Consider the following 20,264-nt stretch of genomic DNA (forward strand, 5'->3'; position numbering starts at 1 on the left):
AATGTCAAAGAGATATGACATGTGTGCATTTACCAGAGGACTGTGATAGAAAGTCACCTTTTTCATGTTTGACATCTCATTGTGAACTTTCTGCCGGAAATGTTAATAAATTTGTGTGACAATATTAATTGTCTCTGTGCTGATATGTTATAGAGCACTGCAATTGAGAATTCACTGCACATTATTACCTTACATTAGGAAGATTAATATTTTATTCAAATAATTTATTATTTAAACCCTTCAAATATTGCCAAATCTTCTTTGACAGCCATCAGCTTCCAGGTTGAATTTTGAAAAATCCAATTTAGTATCAAAATACTGTTTCATCAATTTACTAACCTTTAATTCAAAGATCATTTTTTTTTGTTTTTAGGGATGGATGATTATCAGTGTGACACATTAAACAAATAAGTGGAAAGGATGCTGTCTCACACTGGAGCAACACAGTTTAATTTATTGCAGATTAAAAGATTCTAATTAATTTAAATAAATCTCTGAAAGTACGCAGATTATGATATCTGGTATTATGTAGCATATGCATATATGCTGTGTGAAGTACATGTGGAATTAAAGTATAACTTGGTATTCACTGGTAATTGATGGTGCTTTTCAAATATAATTTGTAAACCTTGTATAATATATGTACCTATATAATATTATGTATATATATATACACACAGACATATATGTTATATAATATATATATAATTATCAATTATTCTAATAAAATTATTATTTTAAGAATTAAGTTTATACATAATGACAATTCCCAGTGCCATAAAATTGAAGTTTTAACATTCTAGCCCAGCCAGCACACAGATACAGGCCAGTTAAGTTTGGGGATTATTTCCAGTATTATTCAACAAATGGAATGAGGATAATTACCATGAATATATTTAATTATTCACATTCTGGATTTATCTTTTAGTTCTAGTGCTTTTTAAGGTGTAAAATATATCAAACGGTTAATATGATTTTTTGTTCCTAACATTTAAAATTCTGAACATCATTATAGATGTTGACTACTGACTGAATGCTAAATATTATTTGCTGGTCATTTCCTGCTGATGAATGCGAAACATGAGCTTTTGCCTCTTTTTAATAATTATCTTACCATCTAGAGTCAGACTCGCTCTTCACAACTGAAGTCATCAATATAAAGAACACACAATTATAACTAACGTTTGCAGAGACTTCTATAAATTACCAAATTATTTCCTGTTTCATACATTTTTTAAAATCCTGCTTATTATAATGTTAGCTGTAGGTTATTTACCAAAAGTAACTTTCAGAAATCTAAGAGATACATATTCAGACTTTGAGACTGTAAAGAGAACATCGCACTGAAAGGATTAATCCTTTCCAAGGTAGTACCCACGGCCCAGAGAAGTAATTCGCTATATAGTATCAATGGATATAAATATCATCTATAAAAATCTGTTTGAATCCAATCACATCACAAACTTCATCACATGATTCTGTATCTGACGCAGGAATCTATATTATACTGTATCATTCTTGCTCCTACTTAGACATAGAAAGGCTGTTCTTAGTGTGCATGAAAAATCCTGCATTCAAAAATGGAAGGATTTCTTATAAGAGATCCCTTTCTCGGGCAGTGCTAGCTGTGGCTTTCTGCGGGATATTAATCTGGATCTTTAACAGTAATGTTGTGGTATAAATCCATAACATTATTGTCCACCATGAGCTGTAAAAATACACCAACAGAGGTTTTGTTTTAGTAAAAGCAGTCCTTTGGAATAAATTTTCTATTTATATGATCATTCAACACTTAAGTATTTAAACTGCTCAATTATCATCTCATTAAAATTATCTTGAACTGCCTTTCAATATTGTTAATTTTTAAAAATATATTCTTTCAGTTTTGCATTGAAAATGTCCTGAGCGATCCTCACTAACTGATAAAGGAAATAAATTGTTAATTTTAAATGCTAATTGCATTTGAAAACATTTGAATGAGAAATAGTCTAGCCACAGTATATAAAAGATAGCATTCAGGGCACTGAAAATTAATTTCATATAAATAATTGCAATTTACTGATGAGTGTTAGTATTTCTTTTCATGGTTGGTTAAGTGTTTGAACCTTTATGGAATAACACCTAAAAACTTTATGTTTGCTGTTTTCCATTAGCATTTACTAAATAGGAAACACACACAAAATGAGAATAATATCTGCTGTAATATGACTCATTATATTTATTTAAATTTTCAAGTTCAGTCCATTTCAAACTACCATAGTTTTATTTTATTTTACTTTGTAATGACACATTGATTCATTTTGAATTAATTTTCCCCAAAACAGAATGCTAGTCTTGACCATTAATAACAAATGGCAAAAGTCACTCATCTTACATTTAGTACTAAAGCATTACTGCTTTGGAAATGCAAATGGATAGTCTTGTGGCCTGTATGGAAAGTAAAAGCTGGGGATGTACGTGACAGTGGTAAGAAGGAGTAGGAATTAAAACAAAATCTTTACTTGCATAGGGTTTGGAGAAAAGCCCTTGTACTGGGAAACTGACTGTATGTAATAGACAGTGAAGTCTGGCTTTAATTTGATTGACAGGTACAAGAGCATTCTAGTGACTATGGTGATTCTGGCCACACCCAGAAGAATGGCTTCTGTTTTTGTTTCTTTGGCTGATTATAGTATTTTAGCTATGCATGTTGAGATTAATTAGTTAGTCCCTAGGTGGTTGTGTCTACAGGCTTCAGTTTGAAAAGAAAGCATGAATGTTCCTACTTCATTAATTCACAGCAAATAGCAGAATGTAACCTTGCTGTGCCAGTCCTTTATGTTTTTTTGTTGTGCAGTACAGATAGTGTCAGATTGTGTTCCATCATGAATCCATTTTAATCTGCAATGAGGTATTCTGAATCATTTCATTGCATATATTAATCATCTTTAATTTTTCAGTCACACCCTAACTCATTTGAGTTGTAAAGATTACAATGACCTCTTGCTTTATTAATGCCATTTAACTCGATATCAACAATAAATGTTGCATTTAAAATGTAATCTGTATGTATTTAAAATTATTCCACTTGATATCACTACTTCCTCCTGTTGATTGTACTGTTATCTCATGTCTGTTTTGTCCCTCCTTCGCACAAGTTAGTCCCCATAACCATACTAACAAATTTCATCGGGTGTATGGAATAGACCAGCACAGATGTTGTTAGTGCAGCTCCTCAGTCAATCCACCAGGAGGTGCACTTGAGCAAAAATAATCGACATTCAGGTATCTCAGCCTGGACTGGAAGATTTCTCCTGTATTCCCTTCCCCCACCTCTGCTCAAATTCAACATTAATGATATGTCCATGTCTTGTATGTTTAAATGAGAATTTTCTGTATTTTTAAATAATTAATTTTGACAAGTGCAAATAAAAAACTAAAATATTATACCCAATCTAAACATTCACTAACATTGTTTGAAAACTGGTTTGAGTACAAATTTCAAGGACAGGACTGGTCCTTATTATGGTTCTGATCTTAGTTTTGCACCAGCACATCAGTTTTAAGATTGATTCTATTGTAAAAGAATTGTTATCGCATTTTTGTGATATACAGTATGTACTCTTTCAAATATAATATTCTCACTTAACTTCTCAGTTAAAATTTGACACAAAACTGGTGTGACCAAAATGGACCAACATTGGAAACCATATCAGTTCTATTAATTTTTCTGGTACCGAGTGGCAAAACCATCCTTAAATACAATCTGAATTAGAATTGCATTCTGTGGAATGGCAGAATCTATTGTGTAAAATGTCTTACAGTAAAAATGTTAATTAGGTATCAGTACACGTTGTTTGAGACCTGACTGGATATAATTGTTTGTGTAATGTGCGATATCTTTTACATTTGTGTTGTACTGGAATTGAATATAACATTCCAGCGGGATAGAACCTACTGCATGAAAAGTTTTTAGAAAGCGAGAAGTGAAAGCTTAATCATGCCCAAGTAGTTACAGAGGGATACATAATCCTGAAGAGCTTGTCTGCTCAATTATGATCTTTGAAGTCCTTCCCTAAGTGTACTCTTTTCTGTATATGTGCCTGGAAAACAGATGCAGACAGAGCGCAGAAGCATGGGATGGATGAATTTATCTCTGCCAATCCTTGTATGTTTGATCATGCCACACTCTTTGAAACGCTACAAAGACTGACTCTGGACCACAGACTTAATGATTCTTATTCTTGTTTGGCAAGTATATTACTCATTTATAAAATTATGATGCTTTTGAATACAATTGGAAAATTATAGTTGAGCTGGCAGATTTTAAATACTGTAAACTGGACAAAATGTATACACTGAAGTGGAGCAATTAAAATTGTATATATTGAAGTAATGGCAACACAAACATGCTTTATTACTCTTCAGGAGATTTGAATTCTGTTTCATACAACTGCAGCCATTCACTTCTGCTGTAAATTTCTACATTTAAATTGGACTTGGATTATCCTCCTTTATCCCCTCCCAGATTGGGAGGGATAGTGCGAAAATAGAGTGACAATTCAGACACATTAACTGTCCCTGCTACCTCAACAAAAATCTCATTCAAAGTAGTTAAACATGATGGGTGGGAGGTTATTGGCAGCGGGAGGCGGCGCGTCATGCGCTGGTGGCGGGATTCTCTGTTCCTGCCGCTGTCAATGGGAATTCCCATTAAAGCCACCACACGCCGCTGGGTGTGTTGCCGGTGGTACCAGAGAATCTCACCACCAGCGAACTCCCAGAGAATTCCTGCCAATTTGTCCTTCATTTATCAAAGCTAGTTTTCCTTAATTAATGCACATTTACCCATATGGCTGTTATTTTTGTCCAGGATTATTGCTTCAAAAAGCTTTTCCACCAGTGTGTTACACTGATTGGCCTGTAGTTGCTTAATTATATCCTTTAAAAAAAAAAAAATTTGGAGTACCCAATTCATTTTTTCCAATTAAGGGGCAATTTAGCATGACCAATCCACCTAGCCTGCACATCTTTGGGTTGTGGGGGCGAAACCCACGCAAACACGGGGAGAATGTGCAAACTCCACACGGACAGTGACCCAGAGCCGGGATCGAACCTGGGACCTCGGCGCCGTGAGGCAGCAGTGCTAACCACTGCGCCACCGTGCTGCCCCGCTTAATTATATCCTGACACCCTTTTTTGAACAAGGGTGTATTCTTTGCATGTCTCGCCTCATTTGGCACCATCCCCTCCCCCTCCTCAATAACTAAGGAGGACTGGAAGATTGCAGACAGTATGGCCACAATTTCCACCCTTACATTCCTTGATATCCTTGGTTGCATCTGGTCTGGGCCTGGTGGCATCAATTTTAAATACAGTCAACCTTTCTCATACCTCTTTATCAAATCTTAGACCATCCAGTGTCCTCCTCCTCTTTCACAGCAACTTTGGCAGCACTTTCTCCCTTGGTAAAGACAGATACAAAGTGCTCATTTGGTATCTCAGTCATGCTCATGCTGCCTCCATGAATAGATCCCCTTTTTGGTCCCTAATCATCCATACTCTTCTGTATTTATATAACTAAAGGAGACTTATGTTGGTAGCCAGTTTCTTCTCACACTGTCTCTTTGCTACTCCTATTTATTCTTTCAATTCTTCTCTGAACGTTCAATGTTCAGCCTGTTTCCCACTGCTATTCTCAACACGATATCTGTGGTATGTCTTCTGTCAACCAGGAAGGTCTGGTGTTGTTTCTTCGACTTTTCCCTCTTGCGGGAATGTACCCTGATTTGACCCAAACTATCTACTCATTGAAGGCAACCCATTCTTCGATCACAGTTTTAGCTGCCAATCTTTGATTCCAATTCTTTTGGCTGGATCCATTCTCACCACACTGAAATTGGCCTTCTTCCAATTAATTAATTTTACCCTGCATTACTCCTTGTTCTTTCCCATAGCTAACTCAAACCTTATCACACTATGGTAATTTCTCTGAATGTTCCCCTTCTGACTTAATCCACTTATTTCCCCCCTCATTCACCAGAACCAGGTCCAGCAAGACCTCCTTCCTCGTTGGACACTCTCAAGGCCTTCTGTATTTGAAAGTTTATATTCAAGCTGACATTCCAGATCATGACTTTCCCAACTCTGGTGTCATGGCACAAGATTTTGGGATCGCGTACTCGGAGGCAGAAATAGTGGCTGTGGAGCCCAGACTGATTTCTGGCAGTTGCAAGGCTGCTTTAAATCCTTGCTTGTTCTGTGATGGGGCTGGCCTATTGGACTGCTCTCTGAGGTCTGATTGCTGCAGCAAAAAAAGGCCTGTATTTGTTTCCTATTTGTGAAAAGACTGTGTTTTCATCAACTCAATAATAATAATCTTTATTGGTGTCACAAGTAGGCCTACGTTAACACTGCAATGAAGTTACTGTGAAAATTCCCTGATCGCCATATTCCGGCGCCTGTTCGGGTACACTGAGGGAGAATTCAGAATGTCCAATTCACCTAACAAGCTCGTCTTTCAGGACTTGTGGGAGAAAACTGGAGCACCCGGAGAAAACCCACGCAGACACGGGGAGAACATGCAGACTCCGCACAGACAGTGACCCAAGCCGGGAATCGAACCCGGGTCTCTGGCGCTGTGAAGCAACAGCGCTAACCACTGTTCTACCTTGCCCACACTCAAATCCTGTTCTCCCACCCACCCAATCAAGCTTTCCCTCAACAGCCTCCCACATCCCCCACCCAACAGCCATCCAATAGCTGAATCCTCCCATTCCCCCCACCAACAGCTGAATCCTCCCATTCCCTCCCGCCCAACAGCTGAACCCTCACATCCCCCAACCCAATAGCTGCCTCCTTCCCCATCCAACCAACAGCTGACTCCTCCCATCCCCCCATGCCGAATGGCCTCCTTCTGCACTGTAAATCCTATGATTCTAACAGCTGAATCCTCCCGCCCCAATAGCTGCCTCCTTCCCCATCCATCAGCTGAATCCTCCCATCTCCCCCACAACAGCTGAATCCTCCCCACCATCAACAGCTGACTCCTCACACCGCCTTGCCCAACAGCTGACTCCTCCCACCCCCTTGCCCAACAGCTGACCCCCTCCCACCCCCCTGCCCAACAGCTGACTCCTCCCACCCCCCCCCCCCCCCCCCCCAACAGGAAAATCCTCTCACAACCTACCACCCAACAGCTGAATCCTCCAATCCGCCAAACCTTTGCTCTGGGGCCACACATAGTCTGAGGCATTAAAATGGAAGAACAATTAGAAAGCATTGTTCTAAATCATTCTCTCTCCTCAGACATGTCCTGCTTCCTTGAAGAATGGATTCTATCAGCCCTTCTCTGAAAAACATATCTATCCTTGGACCCTCTGTTCTTGAAAGCTATTGCTCAAATCTGAACTCCCTTTCTTCTCTAAAATCCTAAATCACATTTGCATCCTAGGCCTCTCTCCTGCAGCTCCTCTCAAAGTAACAAAAACCTGTGACTCTGATAATGATGCATTATTCCCTTGTGACCTACCTGAAGCCTCTGATAGATCTTTCTCCAATGCTTCTCCTCTGTTATCCAGTTAAGTGGGACCTCAGTTTATTTTGATTTTTGATTCACTGGATGTCAATGTTAGCAGAACCAGCATTTATTGTCCACACCTAATTGCTCTTTAGAAAATGGTGGTGAGCCTCAGCTTTATGAACTGAGTGACTTGCTAGGTTACTTCAGAATGCAGTATCGCCGTAATCCCAGATGACCAATAGGCTGGTTTCCCCTTTGAGGGGCAGAGCTGACTGGTGGTGATTTAACCTGAGGATCACCACACCTCAGGCGAGGGGCAAGGTTGAGAAGGTGGGCCTTCATGAATAACCTCAGCCAGTACGAGAATTGAACCCGTGTTGTTGGCCATGCTCTGCATCACAAACCGCCTAGCCAGCCAACTGAGCTAAACCGGCATTTCAGAATGCAGTTAAGAGTCAACCACATTGCTGTATTACTAGAGACCTGGAGTCGTACATCGGCCAGAATGAGTAAGGACTTTAGATTTCCTTTGTGAAAGGCTATTAGTGAACAGGATGAATTCTGACAAAAATTTCTGATATTAGCTGTGATTCTCCCGAATTGAATCTAAACGCTGCCACCAACGGGAAAACTGGTGGGTTTCCCACTGCCATGAGCAGCGCTAAGGGGGTGGGATTCAAAGGCATTTTGAAACTTTAAAAAAAAAAATCTTTATTGTCACAAATAAACTTACATTAACACCGCAACAAAGTTACTGTGAGAAGCCCCTAGTTGCCACATTCTAGCACCTGTTCGGGTACACGGAGGGAGAATTCAGAATGTCCAATCGACCTAACAGTCTTTCGGGACTTGTGAGAGGAAACCAGAGCACCCAGAGGAAACCCATGCAGACACAGGGATAACGTGCAGACTCCGCACAGATTGGTGCCCAAGCCAGGAATCAAACCTGGGACCCTTGCGCTGTGAAGCAACAGTGCTAACCACTGTGCTACCATGCCGCTTTTGGAAAGAAGTGGGTTTAGTGCTGGACTTGAGAAGAATGGGCCAAAATGTGCTGACAGGTCCCACTCCTTAAAGATCAGAGTGCTCTTTATAAAGGGTACTCCGATCTCTGAATAACAGAGCAGCACGGTAGCACAGTGGTTAACACAGTTGCTTCACAGCTCCAAGGTCCCATGTTCGATTCCCGGCTTGGGACACTGTCTGTGCGGACTCTGCGCGTTCTCGCGGTGTTTGCGTGGGTTTCCTCCGGGTGCTCCGGTTTCCTCCCACAGTCCAAAGATGTGCAGGTTAAGTGGATTGGCCATGATAAATTGCCCTTAGTGTCCAAAAAGGTGAGGTGAGGTGGGGTTACTGGGTTACGAGGATAGGTTGGAGATGTGGGCTTCAGTAGGGTGCTCTTTCCAAGGTCCGGTGCAGACTCGATGGGCCAAATGGCCGCCTCCTGCACTGTAAATTCTATGATTCTATGAACATGGCAGCGCTCCTCCCCAATTGCCGGCAAGTCCTAACCCATCACTGGCATACCCCCCAATCTTTGGCAAGCCGTTCCACCAGTCCCCCCCCCCCACACTCCCATCAAGTGAGCGGCACCCCTTTATGGACTCGACAAATGTCCCCCATTTCAGGGCCCCCTTTCAGGCGCCGCCTCAAGCCCCATGCTTGCAGTGCCAACCTGGCGTTGTGGACTCCAAGGGAGGACAAAGAGGTGAGTACCTTCTCTACACTTACCTCCAGGATGCAGACATGGGTTCTTCAATGGAGGTGGGGGTTGAGTGGGACTCGGGCTGGACTGAAGGGACTTAGGTCAGGGTCTTTCCCAGGGTGGGGGTTGTGTGGCAGGTCTTCCCTCTGTAGCTTTGAAAATCATTAAACTACCTGCCAGCATGTTAGGTTGTATTTACAAGTCTTCCCTCAGATGTGTTGGAACCTTTTGATGTCTCTCCCAGCATGTCAATATCATTCGTCTGACAGATGAAGTTCTAAGTCTTCCCTTTGATCTATTTGAAATCTTTGAAATGCTGCCGTCACAGTCAGTTTCATTCCTGTCTGACTGCTGCCCTGCACCTGGTCTTTCCAGGAAGCTCTTCAGAACAAAGAAACAACCTCTTTAAAAAGATTGCAGTTAGAAACAAAACCTGCTCAAAAGAGGCACTTCAGAGTTAATGGACCGTGAAGAGCTATAAAAACAAACAAAGCAAACCCTCCTTTGAAATAACCTGGACCTGTCAATCCAGAGGTTTGTAAAATGTAATGAAACGTGCAATTGACTATGAACAATGCAATTCAAAGCCTTTAGGCTTCTGAGCATGCCCAGAGGCTTGAAAAAGTTAAAGGGGAATGTAATGAACTGTACAAAAAGCACTTCAAAAGTTTCCAACACAACAAAGGGAAGGTTTTCATCATCACCTGACAGATCATTGATATTGACATGTTGGGAAAGACATGAAAGGTTTCCAATACATCAGAGGGAAGGTTTACTACACAACACTATCTCGGGTAAGACCGCCAACCTGCACCCCTCCAGCCCAGCCTGAGCCCCCAGGACCTCCACCTCCCCTGAAGGCTCACCCTAGGCTCCCTGGGAGTATGTGTAGAGAGGGTATTCATCCCCTGAGCCCCATCCCCCTGCCTCAGGGTCTACAGTCAGGACCAGGAAATCGCAGAGTGGCACGGTTACGCAGTGGTTAGCATTGCTGCCTCACGGCGGCAAGGACCCGGGTTCAATCCTAACCCGAGGTCACTGTCTAGGTGAGTTTTCACATTCTCGCCGTGTTTGCGTGGGTCACACCCCCACATCCCAAAGATGTGCATGGTAGGTGGATTGGCCATGCTAAATTGCCCCAAAATTTTAAATTTAAATTAATTTTAAACAAAGAAAAAAAAGGACCAGGAAATCCCACCTGTGGCAAGCAGCCCTGGAGAATCGTGACCATTATCATTTTATTCCAGATACATTTAATTAATTAAATTTAAATTCCCCAGTTGCTGTGGAGGGATTTCAACTCACGTCTCCAGACTCGTCCACACCCCAGAAACAATTATTAATCCTGTAACATAGCCACCATGCTACCCTTCCCAATAATAATTGAATTGTTTGGTTCCAGTCCTGCCTATTCAATCATAGCCAACCCTAACCCTAACCCTAATCTTTACCAGTGACTTCTCCTAGCACTGCACTCCAATCACAGGAGTATCCGGGTGATCGATTCATTTATCTTTCTCAAATACTTCTCCTTTATGATATTGGGTGGGATTTTCCCCACGCGCCCGTGACATGATTCACCATGGCAGAGGTGGCCTCCATTGCCCAGCAGCGGGATCCTCTGACCTGCCGCTGTCAGTGGTGTTTCCCCTTCTCTGAATCCCCCACCACCAGGAAACCTGTGGCAGGGGTTCGACATCAGCAGGAGCAGAAGGTCCCCCCCCCACCCCACCCCGGTGAGAATGGCCAGGAAATTCTGGCCTAAATCTGGAGATATGGGCTTTTGTTTTGGCCACTCTGGCAAGTGGAAGTTAGTTGGTGAATAGGATGAGGGTAGAGGTGAAAGGAAGTTCACATGCTTTCTTGTCTTAATTTGACACCCGTACATCTAATACTGTACTCAACCCAAGTCTGAAGGCTCCACTTTAAATATGAAGATTAGGCTCCAATAAAGTTGGGCCCAATCTACTACTTTAAGCTGGGAAGCAGTGATGGCTTTCCTGCCAGGTCAGACCTAACCTAGAAGAATGAGGCAAGGCCAGAAGGGGTCTAGCAAGGTAAGGATTTATGTTCTTCCCTCCCAACTTCCCAAACTGCAATTCCTCTGCAGAACCCCACCAATCCACTTGTTGAATGCTGGAGGCTGTTCACCCAGGTCTTCTGCAGTGGCCTCCTTCGACCCCATTTTAAAAGACTGTCGCCACATCGCGCTGACTTCCTGGCTCTTAAAATAGGTTGACATTACCCGCTCCTACTCCTGACTGGGTATTTAGCTCACTTTACTGCATTCCTGTCTGAACCTAATATCAAACTCTCCCGTAAGCTTCCACATATACACTAATGATGCCAAGCTCTATCTATCCTCACTGTTTTCAAACCCTGCCTTGACGTTGTCAAACAGATCAGACAGAATTTCTTCCAAAAATATTGGGGAGGCCAAAACCCATCATCTTTAATGCCTGCAACAAAATCCATACACCGCCCCAGTGTTGCAGATCAAACCAGACAGTTCACAACCTTTACATCTTATTCAACCATGAGAAGGGCTCCAATTCCATATCCGCTTGCTCACTGACCACTTTCAGTTCTGTATTATTGGCTTCCACCTACCCCACTTCAGCCCATCTATGGCCGAAACACTCATTCATGCCTTTGTGGCTCCCAAGCTGGTCTATCCCAGTCACACCTGCTTTCCCTGACCTATATTAACTCTCAGTCCACCAACGTGTGAAATTTCAAATTACGTTTCATATTTTTAATATCTCAATGACAACAACCCCCCCCCCCCCGCGCCCCCCCCCCCCCCCCCCCCAAATCTCTATTGCATTCTCTGGCACTGTGATACCTTATCAAACTCTCTATTTCTTTACATTGACCACTTCTGCACCCTCTCTTCCTTTTCATCCAATCCTTGGCAGATGTCATAGATTATCATCGAATTTACAGTACGGAAGATATGTCTTGAGCTCCTGAAGCCCCATGACTTGGGACCCCTTTCTGAAACTTCTTAGAGTTCCATCTCCATCTCTTTCTTTAAGACCTATACATAAAATCTATCTCTCAGGCCAAGCCGTTGGTAACCTCTTGCAATATTATTTTCAAGCTGGCATCCATTTTATTCCTCATGTTCCTGTGGAATAATTTTCTACATCAATGAACTATATTTAAAGCTGTTAACCTTGGCAGCATTCTCACCTCTGAGTCAGAAAGTTTTGAGTTCCAGAAGAACTTCCTAGACTGTGTACATAATCGAGCCTGATGCTTGAGGAGTGATGGTTGTTGGAGTTCCGGGCCCATAGCAGAACTGTTAAATCAAGGTCCAGCCTGCCCTTCCAGGTAGGCATAACACCTGGAACAAGAACAGAGAATTCTCTCAATGTCCTATGCCTCTTGGCGGTGCCACAGCACTGTTTGGAGACATATACTATTTTCATGTTTGGGCATCGTTTGAATGTATTTGGAAAGATATGGGCAACAACTGGGGACTTTGTTGCAGCTCATCATTTCATAGAATCATCGAATTTACAGTGCAGAAGAGTGGGAAGGCGGGAAAGCGACTTGCTCCTGCAGTGAATAGGTCAGCAAATCGGGTCTAGAAAGAGAGGGAAGTCTGATTCCAAGGTGGGTGAGCTCAGGTTACCGCCTCATCCCCACCCCACAGAGTCTCTTCTCTGCTGTTTGTAACCTTCTGGTTGGAATCCGATTTGGATAAGCTCAGTCCAGGTTCTAGTAGGCAGAGAACCACAGAACGAAGTTCACTATTAGTCACAGGTTTACACTTATTTTTCAACCTCAAAATAGAGTAAAAGGACCTTTATGTTTCAAATGGCTTTGCCATTGTAGAGTTCAGCAGTGCTTGATGCTCAAAAGTGATTAATTGTTCCATTCATAGCATCAAATTCCACACATTAATGAACAAAAAAATTCCCCCCAAAAGGTGTTCCATTTTGCTTGCGGAGTTGTAATTTTACTGTAAGCTTGAATAAATGCTTTAGTTCAACAAATGTTTCTGTTTTCTAATGTAGGTTTCCAAATGATATTTCAAATGGCATATTACTAATTATTGATTCACATGCCGACTGTAATATAAATGATGTTCCAAAGAGTAATTAATAACATTAAATCTTTCACAAAACCTTTCTGAAAGATTTTGATTTTCTATTCCACAGGGCTGGTTTAGCCCTGGCCAGGTATTCGTGCTAGATGAATATTGTGCGCGTTATGGAACCAGAGGCTGTCACAGACATCTCTGCTACCTCAATGATTTGCTTGAAAGGGCAGAAAATGGAGCAATGATTGACCCAACCCTTCTTCACTACAGCTTTGCCTTCTGCGCTTCACACGTTCATGGCAACAGGTAGAGTTCAATTACAATGTAACTTAAGAGACCATAGGCAATGTGATGAACAAAACAGTGGGGTTTATATTCATGTTTGTATTCCAATACTTGTGATGGTAAGATGAGAAGAAAATGAATTGCTGACAACACAGGATGATCCTTTCCATTCAGTGGTTGTACCCATATTTTCCATTCAACACCAGCATATAACATAGCACTAGCATACCAATACCCCACTCTGTCTTTGTTTTATTTCCAAGCAAACCTGTATTTATTATCCGTGGTGTTTAAAGTATTAGATGGGGGTGACCAAATCAAATGGAAGAAGATTCACTGAAAGGTGAAATGGTCATAAGGTGGGAACAATTCCCATAAATACCTTTGCATCTAGAAACTGGCATATCACCAATAGAGCACATTATACGCAAGTATGCAGACAACTCTGATGTATTGAAGTGTACGGATATATCTTAGCGTAGCTGCACAGTACAATAGAAAATGTTCATTAGTAGAAAAAGTGTGTTGTAAGAATTTGAAGTGGGGATCTGTCACATGTTGCAATTTATAAGAATTACTATACACTTCAACATGGTGGATATATATTGTTTTACTAGAATATTCTAAGAAGTCACCATTTATATTTGAGCATAGTTAACTTGTGATGATATGCTGAATGGTTCTGCAGAAGACACTTATTTCATTTTAATTGAATTTTTTTCCAGGTGTAATCCTTGATTTATAAGTGATTTTGTTGGTTTCTGTTTTTCACTCATTTATTCATTATTCCTTTTCCGTGTTTACTTTAGCTTGTTGCACTTTGATTTTTCTTTATTTCTTTCACGCTTCCTTGGTTCTGTTTCTGGCTTTCTACAAACCAACTATCATTTAAAGTGTCAAAGTGGCAGAATTACTTGTCTCACAGCCGAGTGTAGATGGTGAGGGGGATAAATCACTCAATCCCACAGCAAATGAGCCAGAGAGTGACCTAAAAAAGGACAGAAAGGAATCTAGAAAAGGTTCTAGAAAGGATGCCAAACCACAACCAAAATCTGAGCCAAAAAGGTAAGCGCCATTTTGTGCAGTTAAAGGTAAAGTTATGTGAAAGAGAAAACTGCACATTTTATACAGTAGCTAACTTGATCAGACATGGCAACAGGTCTCTTTCCTCTCCGTATTGATTCCTTTCATTGTTTATGTTTTTTGATTTCCTCCACCCCATTACTGTAATATATATAATTTCCTGACCAAGAGAACTCTTCCAAGATCTCTGTTAAACGTGTTCTGTAGCTGGCCTTAAGCTGGCTCATTCATTTGACCTCAAATTCTCTAATTCCCCTCGTGGGTAGATGCCTCATTTTTGCACGGATCCTAGCTTTGACAGTTGACATCTCTGAATTTCCATCTAAAGAATTCAAATGCAAAGTATACCCCAACTTAGCAAATTGGTATACAAATTCCCCGAGTCTCTGAACCAGCCAAGCAGGTATTTGACACACTCATTATTAACTTTTAATGTAAGTGTTTCATATGTTTTGTTATATAAAAGTGCTCTTGAAATATAGCTACAAAGGATAAAGAAAACATCTTGTAACTGAAATCTGAAACACATCCAAGGCTGGCTGGAAGGATCAATAAGCCAGATCCACATGTCATTGTTTCACAAAATATCATTTGCATAAATGCATCATAAAAAAAATTAGAAGTCCTCATTTGCAAAAACAAAAGAGACTGAAACCAGAAATATGAAAGTTAATGTTGAAGAAAGATTTACAGCTAATACAAATCAAACAAAGTCATACCTGAATGTTAGGCTTTCACCAGTATTATTTAACCAGGGGCTGGTTTAGCACAGTGGGCTAAACAGCTAGCTTGTAATGCAAAACAAGGCAGCAGCGTGGGTTCAATTCCCGGCCTCCCCGAACAGGCGCCGGAATGTGGTCACTCGGGGCTTTTCACAGTAACTTCACTGAAGCCTACTTGTGACAATAAGCGATTATTATTATTATTATTATTATTAATAATCATAATGTCGATTTACCTGAGTATCCATGGTCAAGAGCATCTGCGCACAATTCACAAAAGTAAATGACAAACAGCATTTGGTAGACTGACTTAAACCTAAAAGCAAAATAAATGTAATTTTATATAATGAGATTTATTCAAGTCCTCTGCGGCATTAGAACACAGTTGAGAACGCAAAAAAGTTGTTCTTCAAGCATTTGAAGGCTTCAGTTAAAATAGAAATATAGCCATATATATTGAAATAAATAGGGTCAAATGTAGGTCCAACTACGTGTAGATTTTAATATGTGCAAGAGATAAACATGGTCTTTTCATGTGACGGAGTTGCAGTAAGTTGTCTGTTTGTATTGTGTTATTATTGGGTCAGACAGTGAGACAACAGTAGCTTGCAGTCAGTCAGAGAGTACAGAGCCAATGTGATTCAGATGTTACAGGACAGCCTGAAGGTCAAGACTGACAGAATGACAAGCTGTCACCAAGAAGAAACTAACTAGCTGGTGTCCTAGGTTCCAGTACACTGAAATGGTCTTGCTATCTGATCAATGTCAGTGGAGAAAGTAACAAAGGTTTCTATGAAAAACATATATGTTGTTATTTGCAAACATTAGAAGGAATTCAAAAATTGTTTGGCCTATACGGTACAAAAGATTTCTATGCATACTTTTCAGAGAAAGATATTTTCGAAAATACAAAAGAAATAGGTAATGATTAAATTATCAAACAAGGCAACTATTATGAAAAGATCTGTCAAACAATGGAATTAATATTGATTTAGGAAGTAATATTTCATAACTCCATTTAGAGCAACTCTGCAGAAAATTTTTTGTAGTAAATTCCACTGCCAGGCAATTGCAAATCTGTATTCCCTCCATCCTTCATATGAATAAATATTGACAGTAGCTCTGATAGTGTATAGCATATTGCTTTTTTATTGAGCTACTTTAAAAATTAAGACTTCATTCTTATCACTAAGTCAGATTTTCATATAATCAAACCTAACATAACTCTGCTTGTGCAAAATGTTAATAATTCTCAACCTTATTTTCTCATCATTTTTTAAGAAAGATCCACTAAGCCATGAAAGCTATAAAAAGTCGCATAGCAGGGGCTTGATTATTTGTAAATTTTGACAAAAATCATTGGAAATGTTATTATTTGTGACATGGCCCGAGATAGGAGACAGTGAGGAGAGTGAAGCTGACAGAACTGGTGCTAACCACTGTGACAAAGACTTGAAAAGCAACCAACATGACATCTTTCCTATCACACTGCCGAAAATGTCATCTTTGTGAACGACAGTGAGAAAATGGTTAGCCGAAGTTTTGAAAGGTAGAGTCGAAAGACGCACATCATGTCAGATGTAATATAGTCCGCAGCTGTTTGAGAAAGAAAATCCTAGTGGCCATGATGGGTTTCAGTTGGCAGGCCCTCCGAGACATCGAAACCACTCCAAAAATGGCTACAATTGACCTGTGGATTGTACTACTCTTATGGTCAAATGCTCAGTTTCCATCACGAGTTATGCGACATAATAGCCAGCTGTTAAACATCTGCTTGGAAGAAAGGCTTGGGTTTTTGTGTTGACTTTGAGCCAAAGTTATTTCAGTTTCTATGATTATTGGGAGCAAATAGAATTTTTAAAACGGAATCTCGTTTTATTTTTTAACATGCTTATGTTTTGTTTTATTGGCCCACGTGGTCCTTTTGAATGTACTGTGAAGGGGTTACTTTAAGTGTTTGAGGAAAGAAAATCCTGCCCATTTTGTGAACAATACTATTAATGTCATTTTGTGTTACGTACTCAACACAGCTTTTAGCTCCGGTATCAAAATGTCCTGCAACTGGGAGGAATTCTGTCGTGCTGTAAAATTAAAGCAAAATGTGCACTCAGCACAGTTGTCAATGCACAAATACCAATTATTTTATTGTGGCTTGTAGCTCATTTCCATTAATATTTTAGTAATGCATTAATAAGTAGCACTTTATTAACTGGTGTGAATCTTAAACCTCAAACCAAAGGCTTAGCTTAATAATTTCAAGATCTCATCATTCTATGTTTGAATATAAAAGCATCTCATCTCACTTTCAACAATGGAAGGGGCACGTATTTGGAGTTGCGACGCCTTTAATCCAACATGTTTTTATTTTAGTTTGTTTAGACAAATCTGTGCATTATTGAAACGTTCTTGAATTTATACAGCGTATTTATCCATACTGAGATTTTTTTTACTGTAATTTAAGTGTGTAGCTTGTAACAATAAGCTCCACCAAAATAAGCATAAAAAGAATTTGCTTTCCACGCTCTAGAGTAGGATTTCATGTGGGATGATTTGCCATATTAACAGCTTTCTAGCTTGTTGGTCACTGCAGCACTGCAGTATAGATGGTAATTTCTGAGCCTAAGGTCACAATGATGCTTGCAAATAAAGAGGAATAAAGCTGACCAATTAACCCCTGACAGGAGGTTTATTAGAGGTTCTGTAATCCTTTATCATGCTTTTGTGTTGCCAAACAGGCTGGTGCTGGGGATTTGCACAGCTTAAAGTGTACACTGAAGGAGGTCTATGGAAAAGGACTGTTTATTCTATTCACAGTCTACTCACACTACAGAAAGGGAGACTGAGCTAGTGTGGACTGGAGAGCAAAATACAAATCCCTCCACTTTGCTTTTGACTGAAGAATCTGGTAATGTTGTTTGTCTGGGCTGTTGCTTCCTTTCGTGAAAGGATTAGGTCGGCCTCTTTCCCTCTTATTATGGATTATTGGCTGGTGTAAATATTCAGGAACTATCCATATTGTTTAACCTGAAGTTGTGAAATAATAAGGAAATGCGTATTTGTGCAGGACTGAATTTGTCCTCTTTTATAAAACACACTTCATCCAAAACTTAAGCCATATGGGAAATAGCCTGGGAAAAGCAACCTTCTTGTTGTTTTAATGATATGTTACCGGCTTACTAAGTAGAGAAGTGCCACTGAGTGTTTAACACAAAGATATTGCAGTGCAATTTTTTTTTAAAAATCTAGTTTGTAATCCTTAAAATCCATGTGGTGAAAAGCAATTTTTAAAATAATTTTTAGCACTTTTTGGTTCAATGGAGATGGAATACACATTTTTAAAAATGTAAATCCTTCATTTCATGTTCACAATTTGCAAGAGTAGTTACATTACTTCTTTTAGTGCTGTAGTGTTCGATGAAAATGTTCAGTAGTGGCTGCAGGTTAGCCTCCGAAGCAAGGTTGGTACTTCAAGTTGTCGAACTGGGAATGAATAGCACCATCAGTTACAAAATATATGTAATTTCATGTCAGCATGCTTTCCTCATCGGAAAATGGATTGTACTTACGCGATTCCCACCCTGCACAACCAGGGTGCTGGTGAACTGAAAATGGAGCGTAGTAGCTGATTGCCCTGTTACTGTTACTGCGGTGATCATTGCTGTTTTGCTGGGGTCATTTGAGGAGGCGACAGGACACCCACTTCAAGAGGGTACCAAACTATTTGCAATATTGACATTGAGTTCATCTGATGTCACTTGGATTCTGATATCAGTATCTGGACTGCGCTGGGTGCAGCATGCACCACTGCATCTCCAGTCTATATCAACTGGAGCCGGCGCAACTAAAGGTAGTTACTCTTTGTGAAAGGAGAGAGGAGTTTCTCCAAGCACCAGAAAAGCAGTCTGGGCACTACTTCTAATACCGCTTCCCTTCCTTCCCAACATCTTTCAGCCAGAGGTCAGCTGCGGGTGGGCTGCTCCAGGACATGTGATTATCCGGACGCTTCCCACCGTCCCAACGCTGGCAAAGCCTGGACCTCAAAGCAGAGCAGGTCTCATGTCATGACAACTGGTGGCTTGCTGTTGCATCTCGCTTGCAAGATGCCCGAAGCCTGCTCGGATGAAAATCCACACCGGGATGTTTTTAATCGCAAGGATGACACTAAATCAATTTCTCACCCGAAACTTTGTTTGATAGCCCTAAAGAAACCATGCACCAAACCTTAGAACAACCACAAAATAAAATAGTTCCTTTGTCTTTTAACCATTAAGGGGTTGAGCAGTATTTCTGCCTCATAGCATTGCTATATTTAATGGAAGATTAAAACCAATTAATATTTAATTAGAATTTGTGAATCCAGGGCAGCAGGTGGCGCAGTGGTTAGCACTGGGACTGCGGCGCTGAGGACCCGGGTTCGAATCCCAGCCCTGGGTCACTGTCCATGTGGAGTTTGCATATTCTCCCCATGTCTGCGTGGGTTTCACCCCCACCACCCAAAGATGTGCTGGTTAGGTGGATTGGCCACACTAAATTGCCCCTTAATTGGAAAAGAAAAATAATAAGAAAAATAAACTCTAAATTTAAAAAAAGAGAGAATTTGTGAACCTGTTGTCAAATACTTCAGTAAGTTATTAAACGCAGCTTTTCCAAATGAAGGACATCCCAGTGTGGCCTCTGGACCCCCCAATGCCCCAAAGTACCTCTTAGGGGGGGTCCTCGAGCCCCACCTCACCCCACCTTTTGAGGGAAGGGCAACCCTGGGCCCGATCCCTGGCATGGGTAACCTGGTACGAGGGTGCATTGGCACTGCCAGGATGCCTGGGTGGCCAAATTGACATGATGGAAGTGCCAAGGTGCCCACGTGCCAGTGGGAGTGCCAGGGTATCACCTGCCCAGAACCCAATCACCCAGGGGCCT

At 40.8% G+C, this 20,264-nt stretch overlaps 1 protein-coding gene across 1 annotated transcript in view; it reads left to right on the top strand.

Annotated features, from left to right (window-relative positions):
* LOC140387636 (calcium-dependent secretion activator 1-like) overlaps positions 1-20,264 on the top strand; it is a 591,860-nt gene that overhangs the window by 353,537 nt on the left and 218,059 nt on the right. Inside the window, exons 8-9 of the mRNA XM_072470831.1 lie at positions 4,094-4,230; positions 13,376-13,563. Coding sequence (XP_072326932.1) covers positions 4,094-4,230; positions 13,376-13,563 — 325 coding nt within the window. The remainder of the gene's footprint in view (positions 1-4,093; positions 4,231-13,375; positions 13,564-20,264) is intronic.

The sequence above is a fragment of the Scyliorhinus torazame genome, chromosome 13 (assembly GCF_047496885.1).
Source record: "Scyliorhinus torazame isolate Kashiwa2021f chromosome 13, sScyTor2.1, whole genome shotgun sequence".
Taxonomy (NCBI): Eukaryota; Metazoa; Chordata; class Chondrichthyes; order Carcharhiniformes; family Scyliorhinidae; genus Scyliorhinus; species Scyliorhinus torazame.